Source organism: Coregonus lavaretus, assembly GCF_964263955.1.
Source record: "Coregonus lavaretus genome assembly, chromosome: 12".
Classification (NCBI taxonomy): domain Eukaryota; kingdom Metazoa; phylum Chordata; class Actinopteri; order Salmoniformes; family Salmonidae; genus Coregonus; species Coregonus lavaretus.
Genome location: NC_139999.1, coordinates 56,493,817 through 56,514,256, shown reverse-complemented (window position 1 = coordinate 56,514,256; position 20,440 = coordinate 56,493,817). Strand labels below are relative to the sequence as shown.

Below are 20,440 nucleotides of genomic sequence, written 5' to 3'. Positions count from 1 at the left end.
GTTTAAGCATACGTTGCAGAACATTGACAAAGAAAACATTTTAAAGGGGGTTAGCCATAAGTGACTGAGTTGACAAGCCACTGACTGAGTTAAATACTCAAAATAAATGTTTGCCTCTAAAAATAAGTTCAATACAAACATTTGTAAACTATAAAATTGTTCATTTGAAAATCCCCAATAAAAATAACCATTCTGTCAGATCTTGACAGAGTTGATGTTTCACGGCGTTGACAACATTTATTTTTCTCCATTCAAGGGGTATACAAAGTAGCAATTTTGTTTTTTCTAAGTTGCTTCGACTCTAAAAACCAAATTAAAATAAACATTTGAACCAAAATTCATACCCTATCTCAGGCAGATGGAGTTGACAGTTTATGGTTGTGACAATGGTGATTTCAAAATTGTTTGTTTAAAAAGTTGAGCGCTTTTACTCAGAGGGCTATTGCAAGAAACTACATAAGATCCTTTTTGCAGTTAATATTAATTGCCAGTTATTTGAATTAAACACTTTTGGAGAGTTTGAAATCAGGATCCTTTGCTCGGGACAAGGGCAATACCCGACATGGAAATTAATACTTTTTAAAAATGTTTAGACATTTCCATAAGCAAATATTTCCCCTTTCACCTAAATGTAATTTTTTATCTAAAATAATGCAACAATATATTTTAACTATAAAAATAAAGTTTCCTTGCTGGACAAGGATTGTCCCGACTTTCAAGAATCCCTGTAAGTTAGAGCATAAATTAAATGTGTGGAAAGTGTATGAACCACATCAAGACAAGAAATGTGTGGCGTAGGTGCATTGCAGAACATGGTCACAGGTAGCATTGGGTTATAACATGGTTTATTCGGTACACCAGTGTTTATTAAATATTTACACAACAAAGTGTACAGAACCCATGACGTGACAGATTCACAACAGCACAAGGTTGCACGACTCTGTTGAGATTCCCCTCAAAGAACAGGTTAACTATTAGACCACAACCTGGACACGTTTCTTTCGATAATTTATTTTGTACAGTAAAACAGTATAGAGGTTGTGTTTACATCCTTCTCCGTTGGCAGAGAATAACCCATTGAGAGGACACCCAGCAAGTGAATCAGGGCAACCATATCATAAATGCATGTGTTTTTTTTAAAAAGATGGACAATCGCAAATCAGAGGGGTCAGAATTTGAGCCGAGAAGCAACATGGGCAGTCAGAATGCAGCTATCTAGGTCTTTACTTTGGGGGCCTGTAGGCGATCTTCCTGCTCTTCAGCACAGACCACCTGTGCCTCTTCATGTAATAGACCAGGGGGACCAAGATGGCGGAGCCCATGAGCAGCTGGGGGAAGAAATTGTTTGAGTGAGATGGGGTCAATGTCAACTGTGATGAGAGTGACGTAGAAAAGGGAGCAATTTGGAAACAAGGGCCAAAAAGACGACAAATCCAAACAGGGGATTTGACTTTGTGACTCCTTTCTTTCAAATATTTTATTTTGTATGTTTTAATACATGACAAGTAGTGGCTCAATACATATGAAATTGTAATGAATGTATCTAATAGAATTTAAGAAGACTTGACGGGTCCAAGCAATGCTCCACGTAGACCTACCAATTTTCAAGACTACAAAGTAATTGTGTCAAACAATGGAAAGGATTGTCCTAAATCAGGGATGTATTCACTAGAAAACAACAAAATAAAAAAGAACAAAACAGAGCCTCCAAAAAAATAAAAAAAATAATTACTTGTTTTCATTGTAAAACATTTTCTGTTGCAAAACGGTTTGCACTATTGAATCCATTTCTGATGACAACTATTTATATTACGGCAGTGGCTGGCGCCTCGCTGCCAGCTTACCTTCAGGCCCATGCGTTTGCGCTGGTCGTGCTCAGGCTCGGCCGCCCACCGGAGGAAGGTGCACACGTCCTTGGCCACCTGGCTCATGGTGGCTGGGGTTCCTATCATCACATGAAAATGGAAGGTTTTACTTGCAATGACTGACATGTGGTTGTCTTCTCTACTTTAGTTGAATGCACAGACTGTTAGTTGCTCTGGATAAGAGTGTCTGCTTAATGACCAAAATGCAAGATGTAGACTACACTGAACAAAAATATAAACGCAACATATGTTTCATGAGCCGAAATAAAAGATCACAGAAATGTTCCATACGCACAAAAAGCTTATTTCTCTCAAATGTTGTGCACAAATTTGTTTACATCCCAGTTAGAGAGCATTTCTCCTTTGCCAAGATGATCCATCCACCTGACAGGTGTGGCATATGATGAAGCTGATTAAACAGCAAGATCATTACACAGGTGCACCTTGTGCTGGGGACAATAAAAGGCCACTAAAATGTGCAGTTGTCACTACACAATGCCACAGATATCTCAAGTTTTGAGGGAGCGTGCAATTGGCATGCTGACTGCTGGAATGTCCACCAGAGCTGTTGCCAGAGAATGTAATGTTAATTTCTCTACCATATGCCGCCTCCAACGTCGTTTTAGAGAATTTGGCAGTACGTCCAACTGGCCTCACAACCGCAGACCACGTGTATGGCGTCGTGTGGGCAAGCGGTTTGCTGATGTAAACTTTGTGAACAGAGTGGCCCATGGTGGCGGTGGGGTTATGGTATGGGCAGGGATAAGCTACGGGCAATGAACACAATTGCATTTTATCGATGGCAATTTGAATGCACAGAGATACCGTGACGAGATCCTGAGGCCCATTGTTGTGCCATTCATCCGCCGCAATCACCTCATGTTTCTGCATGATAATTCACGGCCCCATCTCACAAGGACCTGTACACAATTCCTGGAAGCTGAAAATGTCCCAGTTCTTCTATGGCCTGCATACTCACCAGACATGTCACCCATTGAGCACGTTTGGGATGCTCTGGATCTGCGTGTACGACAGCGTGTTCCAGTTCCCGCCAATATCCAGCAACTTCACACAGCCATTGAAGAGGAGTGGGACAACATTCCACAGGCCACAATCAACAGCCTGATCAACTCCATGTGAAGGAGATGTGTCGTGCTGCATGAGGCAAACGGTGGTCACACCAGATACTGATAGATGCATATCTGTATTCCCAGTCATGTGAAATCCGTAGATCAGGGCCTAATGAATTTATTTCAATTGACTGATTTCCTTATATGAACTGTAACTCAGTAAAAATCTTTGAATTGTTGCATGTTGCGTTTATATTTTTGTTCAGTATATATCCAATATCGAATCATTAGTCTATTACTCTATATAGACACCAGAACCTAGACATTCAGTCTGGCATGTCAAGGGTAAAAATGCTAGCACAATGCAATTTAAAAAAAAAACTCTTATTATTTCAAGTTACTGATCCCTAGCAGAGGGAATCCTACTGACCGTCCTCAAATTCCAGGACCTCATTGTAGATGGGGGGAGCCATGCCGATGGCCTGGCCAGGGAAGTAAGGGTTGTAGTAGAGGCCCTCCCTCACCTCCACTCCAGCAGGGGGCTCACAGTAGCCCGTCAGCAGGGAGAACACGTAGTCTTCACCTCCATGTCTGGAACAATGGAGGAAAACGACTTAGGACATAGCACTTGCAAAGCAAGCTAAGATATGATATCATGGTATGAGTAATAGGAGTGGAGTGTCTTGATGTGGTTTTACAAAAGTATTTTCCTGCTGTATAGACACTTAAAAAACATTTTTGGGGAAGAAAAGGTTACAATATATTCTACCTTGAATCTAACGTTTAGTTTACTGTCGATATTCCCAATCACCAGATACTCTGGAGCACGGGTCTCCAACAGGTCGATCGCAAGTTACCGGTAGCTCGCAGCCCACCTATGAATAGCTCGCCAAACAATTCTGAAAGTACATGCAATTTTCACATGTTCCACCACAAACTGTCATAAACAAATCTCACAAGTATCAGACACGGCAAGCTCCCATCTAATCAATGTACCATTGACATTATCCCACCGCTGGTTAGCCACTATTGGCTTTAAAAACCAAACCTAACAATATCTGCCAATTAATTTCCAGCAATATTGCCTGTCTGTCTGTGTGGTACGCACGTTTGTCTATCACTCAGTGTGTAGCCAGTTGAATTGATAAGTCTTGTGGGTTGACAAATACTTTCCCCAAAAACCTTCTCAATTAAATGTTAACTGCAACATAGGTTTACCAGGCAGAACTATATAATTAGTAAGCACATCATATGTTTCGATTATTTGTTATTTATAAACTTTGCCGTGAAATGAGCAGCAGCAGTATGGAACCATCGCTAGACCAGCACATTCCTCACGCTAGGACGCACAATTAAAAAGGGCCAGATGCGCAGTTAAAGGGCCAGACGCGCAATTACAGGGCCAGATGCGCAATTAAAGGGGAATTACACTAAAATTAAACGTTTTCTCCCACACCAAAAAAAAAAAGTATTCTGATGTGATTTAAGCATTGACATGGACTCAGAACATCAAATGTTGTTTCTCTATGAACAATTGTAATGTTGAGTGAAAAACTCAGAACACAATTTGGGGATTAAAAAAAAATCTGATTGTATTATTTTACCAGGTATATTGACAGAAAACAGTGTACAAGAGAAAGTAGTGCACTAAGTGTTAAGTATCCCTATATTTCTGTTATTACGGTGCCATCACTGTGGGTGGGACAGCACCTTTCAGCACTACATGCAGCGAGAAAAGCGTTCACTGAAGCAGAGTGTTCAGAGAGAATTCGCAGGGCTCTGTATAAACAGCGTCGACCCACAGATGAGAAGTACGAGCCTGGAAACAAAGTGTCCTACAAACGAGTTGACTGTCAAGAGTGGAAAGGACCGGGAGTAGTCATTGGCCAAGATGGTGTGGTGATATTCGTGAGGCACAGAGGCACCATTGTCAGGGTGTATCACTCAAGATTGCAGAAAGTAAATGATCAAAAAGATGGAAGGGCTGTTGCTGAGAATCAGCCTCCTACTGAAAATGACAAAAAGGACACATTAACAGACAAACCTACCAGATGTCGCATCCAATTATATGGACACAAACTGACACAGGAAATGGAGCAGAGACCAACCATGACACAGGTAATACTGTTGAGGGTTCAAATGACGAAAACGTTCAACAACAGCCACATGTGTTAAGGCAACATGGTTGTTCCAATCTGAAAACTGGACAAACTGTTAAATACATGGACAGAGAATGTGGTATTTCACACACAGCAACAGTCATTGGACGAGCAGGAAAAGCCAAAGAAACACCAGAACTGGTACAACTTGCAGTACTCTGAACCAGCTACACTTTCTGGTACAACAGGTTCAGCTGACCTGTCACTTGTAGATAATCTCAGAATTGAACCAATAGAAAAATCGAGAAAAACAGAATGACATTCAAAATGATGATGTACTTGAAACAAAGGACGTATCATTTGACTCAGCTAAACTAGATGAACTCAGTAATTGGAGGAAAAATTGAGTGTTTGAGGAAGTCAAAGACATTGGCCAAAAACGTGTCTCAACAAGGTGGGTGTGTACCCTTAAAGAATCCTTAACTGGAATAGTGCCAAAAGCACATCTAGTTGATAGAGGTTTTGAGGAGCTGGATGCTAAAAACCTCCCAAAAGACTCACCGACATGCGCCTCAGAGTCAATCAGATTGCTGCTGACAGTGATCTGCCATAAGAAATGACATAGACATCAAATCTGCATTTTTGCAGGGAACAGAGCTGTCAAGGGACATTCACATCCGACCTCCGCCTCAAGCTAAGAGCGAAGGAACACTGTGGAAACTAAAAAAGTCTGTATGGCCTGGCAGATGCATCACTCTACTGGTACAACAAAGTCAAGGCAACAATGCTGAGTACAGGTGGAAAAATGTCACAAGTGGATCCTGCATTCTTCTATTGGCTTGATCAAGACTGCAATGTGACTGGAGTACATGCCTGTCATGTTGATGACTTCATCTGGGGTGGCTCACAGACCTTTGCTACAACTGGTCGCCCACAAAGGAACAGCTTGCTGACTGTCTGACTAAAAAGGAAGCATCCAGTCTTGGGCTCCTCAGTAATGGAAAGTGGCAGCTAAAAACTTTTGTCACACAACCCATTTGTAAATGGGGAACTTAAATAATACTTGGGACATTTTATTATTTTGTTGATGTTTTATTTGTCTTTACAGAAAAGTGGGAGATAGTTAAGTTCATGTTTTAAGTATCCCTATATTTCTGTTATTACGGTGCCATCACTCTGTTATTATTTATTAGTATGCCTGCGCAGTAGTCTCACTGGAGACGGACCTGGCCTGAGTGTGATGGCGACTATGTACTGTGGTAATACGGTGAAGTAAACGTTGTTCAACTGGAACCTAGTCATTGTGTCAATTAAAGTTAACACTAAGGACCCAGGGAAGAGTTGCAGAGGAGAGGAGAAGAATGCACCTATTAGAAAGCTACCAAAACAATGAGTAGCTCGCGACAGGTTACATTTTTTAAAAGTAGCTCTCATGCTAGAAAAGGTTGGAGAACCCTGCACTGGAGTGAACAACACAGTACCTGGCATTGACAATGTAGCTGAGATCTGGGGGCAAGGCTCCCCCATTGGCCACACGGGCAGCCTCTGGGTTGGGGTATGGCTTGGGGAAGTAGTCGGAGAGCTTTCCTGGACGGGTGAACATCTCTCCTGACTCGTCAGGGCCATCCACCACCTCAATCTGAGCAGAGAACCGACAGTGGTCAGTGACATGGAGAAGGACCAAGATGTTCCTTGAAACTGATAGGTCAGCTTTTCATTTCCACTCATAATGGTTCAAGTTAGGATTGGGGAAAGGGAAAGCTGATCCTGGAACTGTGCCTAAGGACACGTTCTAGCCAGTGACTGACACAGTCATCTATAAAGGCCATGACCTTGTTTAATGTAATGGCCAAGGACAAAGCCTTACCTCCTCAGCCAAAACCTTCACTTCGGCCTCTGTGTGCGACACTCCGACCAAGTTACGGAAGGCCAGGTACTCCATGCTGTGACACGCTGAACACACTTGCTTGTACACCTGATATCCACGGCGAATGCTGTAATATAAAGAAAAACAGACATTAATATCAATTTCATCCAGTCCTCCTTTTCAGGTAAATATGTTCTAGCATGTAATAAGATTCCTTTAGAAAACTAAATTTTCCCTAAAATTCGAAATGTCTCATATCAAATGTCCTATTGCTAGCACTGGAAAAAGCCTTGGTGATAACAGATGGTAGAAAGTAATTGTATGGCCTTTTTGGTTAGGAGTTAGCTAGTACCTGGCGTGGTCGAGGGCTGACAGCATGCCGCTGTGGGTCCAGGGGTAGTTGGGGGGATGAAGCTCCAGGTCTGAGGCCTTAACCGACTGCTGCAGCATCAGAGCCAGTCCGGCCCCGCCGGTCGTCAACACACCCAATGTTGTCAGGGCCACCTTCTTCGACCTGGGTAGACTGGCAAACGACATGTTGGCCTGTTGAGGAAGAGAGTTGACATAGGATGATGAATGTAGCTAGCTACTGACATTTGTCATCCATTTGCCCATTTGAGGTATTCTTCGCCATCATTTTTGCCTTAACCAAAATAACCTTAATATTGTGGTCAATCTTTGTTGGTTATGATGATATCACTGAATATGCATCCCATGTCAAGGCAAAGGCATACAACTAAGCACTTATGAAACTGCCCTTCTATTCTGGGTTTCACAACAGATACCAAAGGAGTGGGACTTGTCATGACTTGCCCTCATGGGTTGAGGATCAAACATTTCTGCTAGGCAAAGGTTTGAACACCCCCTTTCCCGGGGGCCAGTTTTATGACTTAACAGCCGGCCATAAATAGTTTGCAGAAAAGTACTCCTTTTGGTCTCTAGTATGAGACGAAAGAATTTCCCTGTGAGACAAAGGATGTCTTCCCACCAAGACTCCAACATCCAAAAGTGGATAATGAAACAATATTCCTTCTTAAAAGAATGTGGGAAATGGTCAGTGGCGATCTAAAGAATATTCATGTCATTGTTTATTATTTTGTGATGTCATTAAGGATGGTATCAAGTAATAACTAACTCGGAAAGTGTACATATTCGATCAAGTTTACATCTAAATGTTGTATAAAATATATGATTAAGTATGAGAGTATTTTGGTGAAGATAGGAATGTGATTTTAGTCTTCTAATGAGATATTCGTTTTTCATATAAACTATGCACAGTGACTAGCCACGCCCTGAGTGACATCAGAGATTGTGTAAACATGATGGAACGCCCCTTTTACCCAGAGTGCATAAAAAGCCTTGAAAAACAAATAAACCTTTAGACCAGCAGACGTGAAGCGTGAGCTAAACGTTGCAAATGGTTTAAACTCTACAGACCAAGAAGCGTGAAGCATGAGCTTAAACGTTACAAAATGGTTTAAAACTACAACTCCATTACCAGAGGAAGACCAGCAGATGTGAAGCGTGAGCCAAACGTTGCAAATGGTTGAATTTCTATAAGACCAGAAAACGTGAGATGTTAGTCCACACGTTTGAAATGGAGACTCTGAAACTCTCAACCTCTACACGAGGTGAAGAAGACAATACACCTTATCATTTCAGTCTGCAGCTGGCATGTATAGTCGTCTAGAGAACTTTCACTAAAGACACAAAGTGGGAAGGACAATCCCTCTCAGACAACCACTGGTACATCTGAAGTATCCATTCTAACCAGCACTACGACCAGAAACTCTACCAAGGACATTGGGATCTCTGGTGGGCAAACCAGAGTCCTACATCATCAACTCAACTATCGAGGACAGCTACACGTAAATACATGTTGCATTCCTAATCCGAATGAGCGTTATTAGGGTGCATAAGTATTATGATTACTGTGAGAATAGTCTCCAAAGTAACCACGATAGTTTGAATCTCTGTCTCTCCCTTCCACTCTGACCCTCCTTCTACCCAAGCAGTCATGCGATTGTTAGTCCAGTCCACTAGGGACGTGTTTTCATTGTATTACGTTAGTAATCAATAACCTGTGTGTTTGTATTGTGTTATTATTTAGTTAGTTAACAAGCTAGCTAACTAGTCGTTTCCGAATCTGGGCACATTTTAGTCAGGTAACGTTAGTCTAGCCAAATACCTTTTCTCTAAACACCTGGTCAAGCTAGCTAGCTAACTAATGTTCGCTTTTGGGTGTTAGCTAGCTATTTTATTCCTTGTGTTAGTTGATAAAGTTGTTCTTACCTAGCTAATTACTGTAGACTTAAGTTATTGACGTAACCTACTAGCTAGATCAATTAAGTTTATCATTGTAATATTAAATGGTGGTCACAAACTCTCACTTAACTAATGTTGTTTATAGGTTTAAAGCATGTACAGTACACCATCTTAAGTGTGGAGAACTGACGGCAAACACACTGAAGAGAAAACATGCCCCTAAGACTCCCTCCACCATCAAGCAAAGCACATTACTGAAGACAGCGTCTCAAAAATCCATCGACAAGCCGTGGTAAAGTATGTGGTCCAAGGGCTCCAACCATTCGCTGTTGTAGAACAAGAACCGTTCAGAGAATTTGTCCAGGATCTGCAGCCTAACTCAAAGATCTTATCAAGGCCCACACTGCACTCCAGGATTGATGAAGCCTCCAAGGAAATGAAGAAGGTGACTGAGGCCATGAGAGGAGTTGACCACACTGCCACCACCACCGACTGCTGGTCTGCAAGAAGACTGAGCTTCATTGGTGTTACAGCCCACTGGATAGACCCTGACAGTCTCAACAGATGCTCTGCAGCCCTGGCCTGTAAACGGTTGAGAGGATCGCACACCTTTGATGTGTTGGCAGGCGCCCTAAAATGACATCCATTCTGAGTTTGAAATCCGGGGTAAGATTGTGAGAACAACAACAGACAACGGCTCTAACTTCTTGAAAGCTTTCCAAGTTTTTGGAGAAGATGAAAACAACGAGGCAGTGGGTGGTGAAGCAGCTCATCCAGGACAGGAAGATGGTGAAGAGGAACAAGAGGAGAGTGAAAAAGTGGAGTTTGTTGATGTGGCAACGATCCTGAATGAAGATGATGGTTTTGAGTACCAGCTGCCGAAGCACCAGCGCTGTGCTTGCCACCTACTCAACTTAGTATCTACAGTCGACGCCCTGAAAGCAACATCCAGTGAGGCTTACAGAAAAGTGTCCTGTTCAACATTTGGCAAGTGCCAAACACTTTGGAACAAATGTGGAAGATCCACACTTGCAGCCGAAACAGTTGAAGATGCTTATGACCTCCAGCTGCTGCGCCCGAATGCTACAAGGTGGAACTCCTGGTTCATGGCTGTAGAAAGACTACTGAGTATCGTCAAAGACAAAGGAGATGCGGCCGTCAAGAGTTCTCTGCACAGACTTCGAGGTTCCAATGTAAGTAAGGATTATGTATTATTTTGTCTTGAATGTTGTCTAAATCTGTTGCAGTGTTTCCTGACCCTTTGCTTGGGGACTACCTGTTTCACATGTTGTAGCCATACACTATCATAGATCCATTTAGTCAACTACTCATCCAGCCATTGATTACTGTAGTTAAAAATCAGGTGAAATGGTTAGTGGTCCCCTTTGTATAGGGTGAGGAAACAGTATTATATATTTATATATATATATATATATATATATAATTATTTTTTTCATAGGTTCATTCCAGCTGAACTCGCCTTCCTCACAGAGTATGCTGCCACCATGAGCCCAGTCGCAAAGGCCATCAACATCCTGCAGGTTGAAACCAATGCCCAGATGGGGTGGCTACTTCCAACTATCAACCTGCTGATCACGAAACTTGACCAAATCATGTTGTCCCTGAAGTACTGTAAGCCTCTGGTGGATGCGCTACAACTGGGACTGAAGAAGCGCTTCAGCCACGTTTCACGACCCTGAGCTGATCGCAGCTGCAATCCTTCTCCCCAAATTCAAAAGAATATGGACAAAGGATGACGCCACCATCAGAATGGCTAAGACAACGTGGTTGATTAAAAGTATTTTATTATTCATAAACTGTGTTTGGTGAACATTTTGCCACTTCATAGATTTGAGAACCACCCATTTAAACTACAATCCTGACTTTGTGGTTCAATCCAATGGGTAGCCTACCTAGCCCTGTTGCTTGGTTTATATGGATGGGGGATGGGGATGGATTAATGTAGGCTCATAACGGCATGATTTCTATTGTCATCTTTCTTGTATTTCAGGAATGGACTACATCAAGGACCACCTGGAAGAACTGTTGCTGCAGCTAGGTGATCGCACCAGTTCATCAGATGAGGAGGACTTCTTCTCTGCCATGAAGACGTCTCAAGCACAAGAACGCTCCAAACAGCTGGACGGATACCTGGCCTGTTCAGCTGATCATATGGAGTTGCTCAAGTCCTTCCCGGCAGTCTGTAAGCTGTCTCTGAGGCTAAACACACCCTTACCTGCATCAGCTGCATGTGAAAGGCTGTTCAGCATTGCAATACTTGTTTTCAGCCCCAGGAGAGCAAGGTTGGATTCCAGAAACTTTGAAAACCAGCTTTTACTGATGAACCAAATGGGATTTTGCCCATTCTTCAAGGCAAAACTGCTCCAGCTCCTTCAAGTTGGATGGGTTCCGCTGGTGAACAGCAATCTTTAAGTCATTCCACAGATTCTCAATTGGATTGAGGTCTGGGCTTTGACTAGGCCATTCCAAGACATTTAAATGTTTCCCCTTAAACCACTCGAGTGTTGCTTTAGCAGTATGCTTTGGGTCATTGTCCTGCTGGAAGGTGAACCTCCGTCCCAGTCTCAAATCTCTGGAAGACTGAAACAGGTTTCCCTCAAGAATTTCCCTGTATTTAGCGCCATCCATCATTCCTTCAATTCTGACCAGTCTCCCAGTCCTTGCCAATGAAAAACATCCCCACAGCATGATGCTGCCACCACCATGCTTCACTGTGGGGATGGTGTTCTCAGGGTGATGAGAGGTGTTGGGTTTGCGCCAGACATAGTGTTTTCCTTGATGGCCAAAAAGCTCAATTTTAGTCTCATCTGACCAGAGTACCTTCTTCCATATGTTTGGGGAGTCTCCCACATGCCTTTTGGCGAAAACCAAACGTGTTTGCTTATTTTTTTCTTTAAGCAATGGCTTTTTTCTGGCCACTTCCATTAAGCCCAGCTCTGTGGAGTGTACGGCTTAAAGTGGTCCTATGGACAGATACTCCAATTTCCGCTGTGGAGCTTTGCAGCTCATTCAGGGTTATCTTTGGTCTCTTTGTTGCCTCTCTGATTAATGCCCTCCTTGCCTGGTCCGTGAGTTTTGGTGGGCGGCCCTCTCTTGGCAGGTTTGTTGTGGTGCCATATTATTTCCATTAAAAAAAATGGATTTAATGGTGCTCCAACCCTGATCTGTACTTCTCCACAACTTTGTCCCTGACCTGTTTGGAGAGCTCCTTGGTCTTCATTGTAACGCTTGCTTGGTGGTACCCCTTGCTTAGTGGTGTTACAGACTCTGGGGCCTTTCAGAACAGGTGTATATATACTGAGATCATGTGACACTTAAATAAAGTCCACCTGTGTGTAATCTAACTAATTATGTGACTTCTGAAGGTAATTGGTTGCACCAGATCTTATTTAGGGGCTTCCCGTGGGAATCAAACCCACAACCCTGGCGTTGCAAGCGCCATGCTCTACCAACTGAGCTACACAGGACTACAGTATGGGGAGTGCATTGATAGCTGGCTGCTACTGCCTGAGCAGAGATTAGGACTAAGGAAACTAAATATATATATATATATATATATATATATATATATATATATATATATATATATATACACACACAGTGAGGGAAAAAAGTATTTGATCCCCTGCTGATTTTGTACGTTTGCCCACTGACAAAGAAATGATCAGTCTATAATTTTAATGGTAGGTATATTTGAACAGTGAGAGACAGAATAACAACAAAAAAATCCAGAAAAACACATGTCAAAAATGTTATAAATTGATTTGCATTTTAATGAGGGAAATAAGTATTTGACCCCTCTGCAAAACATGACTTAGTACTTGGTGGCAAAACCCTTGTTGCCAATCACAGAGGTCAGACGTTTCTTGTAGTTGGCCACCAGGTTTGCACACATCTCAGGAGGGATTTTGTTCCACACCTCTTTGCAGATCTTCTCCAAGTCATTAAAGGTTGAGGCTGACGTTTGGCAACTCGAACCTTCAGCTCCCTCCACAGATTTTCTATGGGATTAAGGTCTGGAGACTGGCTTGGCCACTCCAGGACCTTAATGTGCTTCTTCTTGAGCCACTCCTTTGTTGCCTTGGCCGTGTGTTTTGGGTCATCATCATGCTGGTATACCCATCCACGACCCATTTTCAATGCCCTGGCTGAGGGAAGGAGGTTTTCACCTAAGATTTGATGGTACATGGCCCCGTCCATCGTCCCTTTGATGCGGTGAAGTTGTCCTGTCCCCTTAGCAGAAAAACATTCCCAAAGCATAATGTTTCCACCTCCATGTTTGACGTTGGGGATGGTGTTCTTGGGGTCATAGGCAGCATTCCTCCTCCTCCAAACACGGCGAGTTGAGTTGATGCCAAAGAGCTCGATTTTGGTCTCATCTGACCACAACACTTTCACCCAGTTCTCCTTTGAATCATTCAGATGTTCACTGGCAAACTTCAGACGGCCCTGTATATGTGCTTTCTTGAGCAGGGGGACCTTGCGGGCGCTGCAGGATTTCAGTCCTTCACGGCGTAGTGAGTTACCAATTGTTTTCTTGGTGACTATGGTCCCAGCTGCCTTGAGATCATTGACAAGATCCTCCCATGCAGTTCTGGGCTGATTCCTCACCGTTCTCATGATCATTGCAACTCCACGAGGTGAGATCTTGCATGGAGCCCCAGGCCGAGGGAGATTGACAGTTCTTTTGTGTTTCTTCCATTTGCAAATAATCGCACTAACTGTTTTCACCTTCTCACCAAACTGCTTGGTGATGGTCTTGTAGCCCATTCCAGCCTTGTGTAGGTCTACAATCTTGTCCCTGACATCCTTGGAGAGCTCTTTGGTCGTGGCAACGGTGGAGAGTTTGGAATCTGATTGATTGATTGATTGCTTCTGTGGACAGGTGTCTTTTATACAGGTAACAAGCTGAGATTAGGAGCACTGCCTTTAAGAGTGTGCTCCTAATCCCAGCTCGTTACCTGTATAAAAGACACCTGGGAGCCAGAAATCTTTCTGATTGAGAGGGGGTCAAATACTTATTTCCCTCATTAAAATGCAAATCAATTTATAACATTTTTGACATGCGTTTTTCTGGATTTTTTTGTTGTTATTCTGTCTCTCACCGTTCAAATAAACCTAGCATAAAAAGTATAGACTGATAATTTCTGTGTCAGTGGGCAAGCGTACAAAATCAGCAGGGGATCAAATACTTTTTACCCTCACTGTATATATATATATTAAGTTAAATAAAAACTAAGTAATATACACAACTGAAATATTTTATAGTAGTTTCCTATTGATGTCTACCCAATAAAAAATAATAATTGAATGTTCACTTTTTTTGTCTTTATAATTTTCACTAAAATCACTAATGTAATTTTCATAATGCATAAATACAAAAACTGTGATTTAAAAAAAATGTAACGCCTAGGAAGCTCAGATTCCATTAGACAGCTCTGCAAGTGCTATAATGCCAAAATACGTTTGTTACTCACCAAATATGGAGTTTCGCTGAGCAACCATCTTCATTTACTCCCGTTACGGCTGGTATGTACTTCCGAAAAAGACTGTCTACACTCGGGAGCTCATGGGTACATAGACAGAGGCTTCAGGAGCCAGCTGATTCGATATGACTTCACCATGGGCAACAATAACTTGCGACTAGTTCGTTTTCAGACAAATATGTTCAACTCAGAGTTAGTATATCCACTGACCACCACATTTAGGAGGATAGTTAAATTACTGAAATGTGGCTAGCTAACTCACTGGACAGGCAGTAGCCACTACTACTAGCCAACTAAATCGTGATTTCCTATTCTTTAAAACATTTGGGTTAATTTGCTCATATTAAGCAACTGACATTTTGTGGAAAGGTAATAATAACAATTAGTGGACTCGTTTTATGAATGATCGGACACTGAAAATAAAATAAATTGCTAGCTAGCTGTTGAGGCTTTCATTTATTCCCATTTAAACTGAAGCTGGGTTTCCTAAATTATTCGGTGCTTACTGTGGTTGTCACTAGTTACCACAGCCACAAAGTCAGAATTATGGCTAAACCCCACCTATTTCTACAATTATCCTTAACCACACTACTAGCCTTATGCCTAACCTTAAGACCAAAAAGCACATTTTTGTTTTCATTAAGTTTTACAATAGGAATGTTGACTTTGTAGCTGTGGTAACTAGTGGCAACAGCTTACCGATCATTTAACCTTTTATTTTATTTACATTTTAGTAATTTAGCAGACGCTCTTATCCAGAGCGACTTACAGTTAGTGAGTGCATACATTTTTCATACTGGCCCCCCGTGGGAATCGAACCCACAACCCTGGTGTTGCAAGCGCCATGCTCTACCAACTGAGCTACAGGAGGCTAATAGTGAGCAAGGGTGTAATCATTAGTCTAAACAGTTTCATTTTGCAACGAAAATGATATTTTTCCAATAGAAACTTCAGGTCCCTCCCCATTTAGTTTGCTTCCATTTAAGAAACGTTTTGCAACAGAATCTGCATTATGAATACGCTCCCAGGGGACACACTTTTCCCTTCATTTTGCTTGGTTTCGCTTGGTGGGCGGTGCTATATGTCACAGTGGGTGCACACAGTGTCGAGCACTTGCTTAAGTTCGGATCGTGGAATCTATTCAACACACCACTACAGGTTGGCTAATGCCAGGCTTACACTACACAACTTTCAAAATCCTAACATTGCTGAGCCTCTCACATTAAACAACCGTCTTTCCTGTAGTTTTTTGTCTCGTAATGGATGTTACTTTTTCATCAAAGATGAAGTAAACAAATGTAATCGCTGAATTCACGTTATGTTTGCTATTTCATGCAGTCACAGAATAGAACAAATCTAAACAACTTATTTTGTATTTGAATTTCGCAATGTTTAAAGTTGAGAGGTATCATTCACACAAAGTAAGGGACTGTACAACGAGACTAGGTGTGTAAGTATGCCTCCAGGATAATATGGTAAAGTTGGCTTCATGTACAGTGGGGTAAAAAAGTATTTAGTCAGCCACCAATTGTACAAGTTCTCCCACTTAAAAAGATGAGAGGACTGTAGTTTTCATCATAGGTACACGTCAACTATGACAGACAAATTGAGAATTTCCCCCCCAGAAAATCACATTGTAGGATTTTTTATGAATTTATTTGCAAATTATGGTGGAAAATAAGTATTTGGTCACCTACAAACAAGCAAGATTTCTGGCTCTCACAGACCTGTAACTTCTTCTTTAAGAGGCTCCTCTGTCCTCCACTCGTTACCTGTATTAATGGCACCTGTTTGAACTTGTTATCAGTATAAAAGACACCTGTCGACAACCTCAAACAGTCACACTCCAAACTCCACTATGGCCAAGACCAAAGAGCTGTCAAAGGACACCAGAAACAAAATTGTAGACCTGCACCAGGCTGGGAAGACTGAATCTGCAATAGGTAAGCAGCTTGGTTTGAAGAAATCAACTATGGGAGCAATTATTAGGAAATGGAAGACATACAAGACCACTGATAATCTCCCTCGATCTGGGGCTCCACGCAAGATCTCACCCCGTGCGGTCAAAATGATCACAAGAACGGTGAGCAAAAATCCCAGAACCACACGGGGGGACCTAGTGAATGACCTGCAGAGAGCTGGGACCAAAGTCTACCATCAGTAACACACTACGCCGCCAGGGACTCAAATCGTGCAGTGCCAGATGTGTCCCCCTGCTTAAGTGAGTACATGTCCAGGCCCATCTGAAGTTTGCTAGAGTGCATTTGGATGATCCAGAAGAGGATTGGGAGAATGTCATATGGTCAGATGAAACCAAAATAGAACTTTTTGGTAAAAACTCAACTTGTCGTGTTTGGAGGACAAAGAATGCTGAGTTGCATCCAAAGAACACCATACCTACTGTGAAGCATGGGGGTGGAAACATCATGCTTTGGGGCTGTTTTTCTGCAAAGGGATCAGGACGACTGATCCATGTAAAGGAAAGAATGAATGAGGCCATGTATCGTGAGATTTTGAGTGAAAACCTCCTTCCATCAGCAAGGGCATTGAAGATGAAACGTGGCTGGGTCTTTCAGCATGACAATGATCCCAAACACACCGCCCGGGCAACGAAGGAGTGGCTTCGTAAGAAGCATTTCAAGGTCCTGGAGTGGCCTAGCCAGTCTCCAGATCTCAACCCCATACAAAATCTTTGGAGGGAGTTGAAAGTCCGTGTTGCCCAGCGACAGCCCCAAAACATCACTGCTCTAGAGGAGATCTGCATGGAGGAATGGGCCAAAATACCAGCAACAGTGTGTGAAAACCTTGTGAAGACTTACAGAAAACGTTTGACCTGTGTCATTGCCAACAAAGGGTATATAACAAAGTATTGGAGAAACTTTTGTTATTGACCAAATACTTATTTTCCACCATAATTTGCAAATAAATTCATTAAAAATCCTACAATGTGATTTTCTGGATTTTTTTTCCTCATTTTGTCTGTCATAGTTGACGTGTACCTATGATGAAAATTACAGGCCTCTCTCATCTTTTTAAGTGGGAGAACTTGCACAATTGGTGGCTGACTAAATACTTTTTTCCCCACTGTATAGGCCCTCAAACAAATAAGACCATGGACATCCAAAATCCATCAGATTAAGAGTTTAATGAAGCCAGCAATGCTGATACCAAATTCATTTTCTAGAAGAATAAAAAAGTTAACACATTGGAAGAGTGAGCGCTTTATCAACTTTTAGATTGCATATTTTATTTTACTGGTGTTCTAAGCAAACTGTGACACATTTACAATATAATCAGCAGTTATGATCACATCACAGTCACTGAGAAGGGAGGGGGAAAGGGTAGGCTCAATTAATCTGATTTTGTTCATCTAAACGCAAATAATTCATCTCAGTAATTGACAGTATACAGGTATTATTGCATGTTGACTAACCAATCGTAGTGAAATGAGATTTAATCTAGTCATGACCAGTTTCAAATTTCATTCAGTAAGTATAGTTAGATTGGCTTGATAGCAGCATTCACTGACATTGATGGCTGGCCAGCAAGCACAACTTGACGTTACACATCATTCACCTTTGGGAAAACTGGTCCTGCCACTTGATAGCTAGCTATTGTTAGTTAAAATAAAGCAAAATGATGTACTAATATGAAAGTATAAACCCACCATAGTGATGTCGGTGAAGAAGTTATGAATGAGGTCCCTGGCGGAGTGTTCTCTGTTGAAATAGTTTTGAATGGTCATCCAACTCGGAAATTCTGGCATCTTTCTAGAACTCAGACTTTCCGACCTGAAGATCACTGAAGTCAAGATTCCCCCTCATTATGGAGCTTCATTATCGGTTCACAATGCACATTAGTGACATCTGCTGGTCAGCAATAAATAGCAGCGTTTGATCGTCAGAAGTTTTGCCCACACTGTTTTTGCAACCCATGGTTTGAAAAAGGATCAAATGAAGTTTCAGGTCAATTATGTGCTTCTGATAAAGTAATACCAGCCTGGTCTGACTAGATATAACATAGTACATCCGTGACACTCAAATTAGTATGATATGTAACCATACCAAAACGTAACATAAGACATGGTTACTTACGGCAAAAACGGTATAACGCAAAATGTTATAGATCGAATCTAATCACCCACAACTTTAGCAACTTTGAAACTACTTAGCATGTTAGCTAACCCTTCCCCTAACACTTTTAGCTAACCCTTAACCTAGCTAACGTTAGCCACCTAGCTAGAATTCATAACGTATCGTATATTTTGCAAATTCGTAACATATAATACGAATTGTAATTCGTAACATATCATACGAACTGGGTGATGGACATCCACAAATTAATACATACCAGTGCTTGACCTGGACTGAAATAGTACTGTTTATACTTAGGTGCAGGACCTCCACAATACTTGAGCTAATATTCAATAAGAGGAAAATGTGTGGTTCTCAGCTCCGGTGAGCTCCAGTCCAAGTCAAGCACTGATAATTACCATACGAAACCAAACATATTATGGGTGTCTCAGGTTTATGTACAGAATAATACGAAATGCTCTGAGACCAGGTTGGTGATACCGGCATCTGCACACTGCTTTGATTGAAAGAAAGTAAACTGCTTTTCGATTTCGAAGCATGCTCCGGTATCAAACCATCACTATTTTCAACCATCCATCACTTTAAAATGTAGATATCGAGCTCACATTGGGTAATGTAAGCATTGCTCGAGTGACCTTGTCTGTGTTAGCTAGCTAATGTTAGTTAGCTAGATACCCGGCTAGCTGTCAGGGTGGCTTTGAAGGTGTTCTTTTTTTTTTTTACGAACAAACTCCAATACAGCATTAAGAGCATAAACATGTCATCATACCCGAGGAGCCTTGATCATTTTTGGCGTGCATAGTAAGGCTCGTCCAGTCCCCGATAGCACGACCACTCGTAGTGCCGCCATCTTCTTGTCTTTTCCTGCCTCGAAAGACAGCGAACCCGGCTAGATCCACTGCTCCCCCGCCCCTACAGAAAATTACGCAAGGCGTGTTTATACAACATTGCCTTGTTTTAAGTGTTTGACAGCCGATTTAGTGTCATATGTATCGACAATGTCTACATAAATTGTTTATACTGTTTGAACGAATGAAATGTGGCGAATATCAGACGTTTTTTGAGTTTATTTATACAAAGTTAGGAAGGCCATAATAAAAACGGCGACACCTATTGGTCGGATGACTTTAAGATTACAAAACTCTGTTTTAACTGTTTCATTATTCTTGAAATGATTGAATGGTCATATAGGCAGAAGTTGCAAGAGATGGCAGCATTGGTTTGTAGGCTTGTAGATAGCAGTGTTGTGTGTTCTTGTAGCAGCTGTCCTCCAATAACCCTTTACCCTGTGCCCTGGAGAGTGGGCCTACTTTTTCCAACAAAAATCTAACATGAAGCCCATGACTGTCATATACTGTACACTACCGGTCAAAAGTTTTAGAACACCTACTCATACTATTTTCTACATTTTAGAATAATAGTGAAGACATCAAAACTATGAAATAACACATGTGGAATCATGTAGTAACCAAAAAAGTGTTACACAAATCAAAATATATTTTATATTTGAGATTCTTCAAATAGCCACCCTTTGCCTTGATGACAGCTTTGCACACTCTTGGCATTCTCTCAACCATCTTCATGAGGTAGTCACCTGGAATGCATTTCAATTAACAGGTGTGCCTTCTTAAAAGTTAATTTGTGGAATTTATTTCCTTCTTAATGCGTTTGAG

General features: G+C 41.7%; 1 protein-coding gene across 1 annotated transcript; it reads right to left on the bottom strand.

The window, feature by feature from the left end:
* Nucleotides 1–827: 827 nt before the first annotated feature.
* cyc1 (cytochrome c-1) lies at nucleotides 828–19,811 on the bottom strand. Its single transcript, XM_084173099.1, has 7 exons — nucleotides 19,537–19,811; nucleotides 7,254–7,444; nucleotides 6,902–7,028; nucleotides 6,516–6,673; nucleotides 3,366–3,526; nucleotides 1,845–1,945; nucleotides 828–1,328 (listed from the first exon to the last, which is right to left on the bottom strand). The coding sequence occupies exons 1-7, from the start codon at nucleotides 19,615–19,617 to the stop codon at nucleotides 1,224–1,226; spliced, it is 924 nt and encodes a 307-aa protein (XP_084029225.1). The 5' UTR covers nucleotides 19,618–19,811; the 3' UTR covers nucleotides 828–1,223.
* Nucleotides 19,812–20,440: the final 629 nt, after the last annotated feature.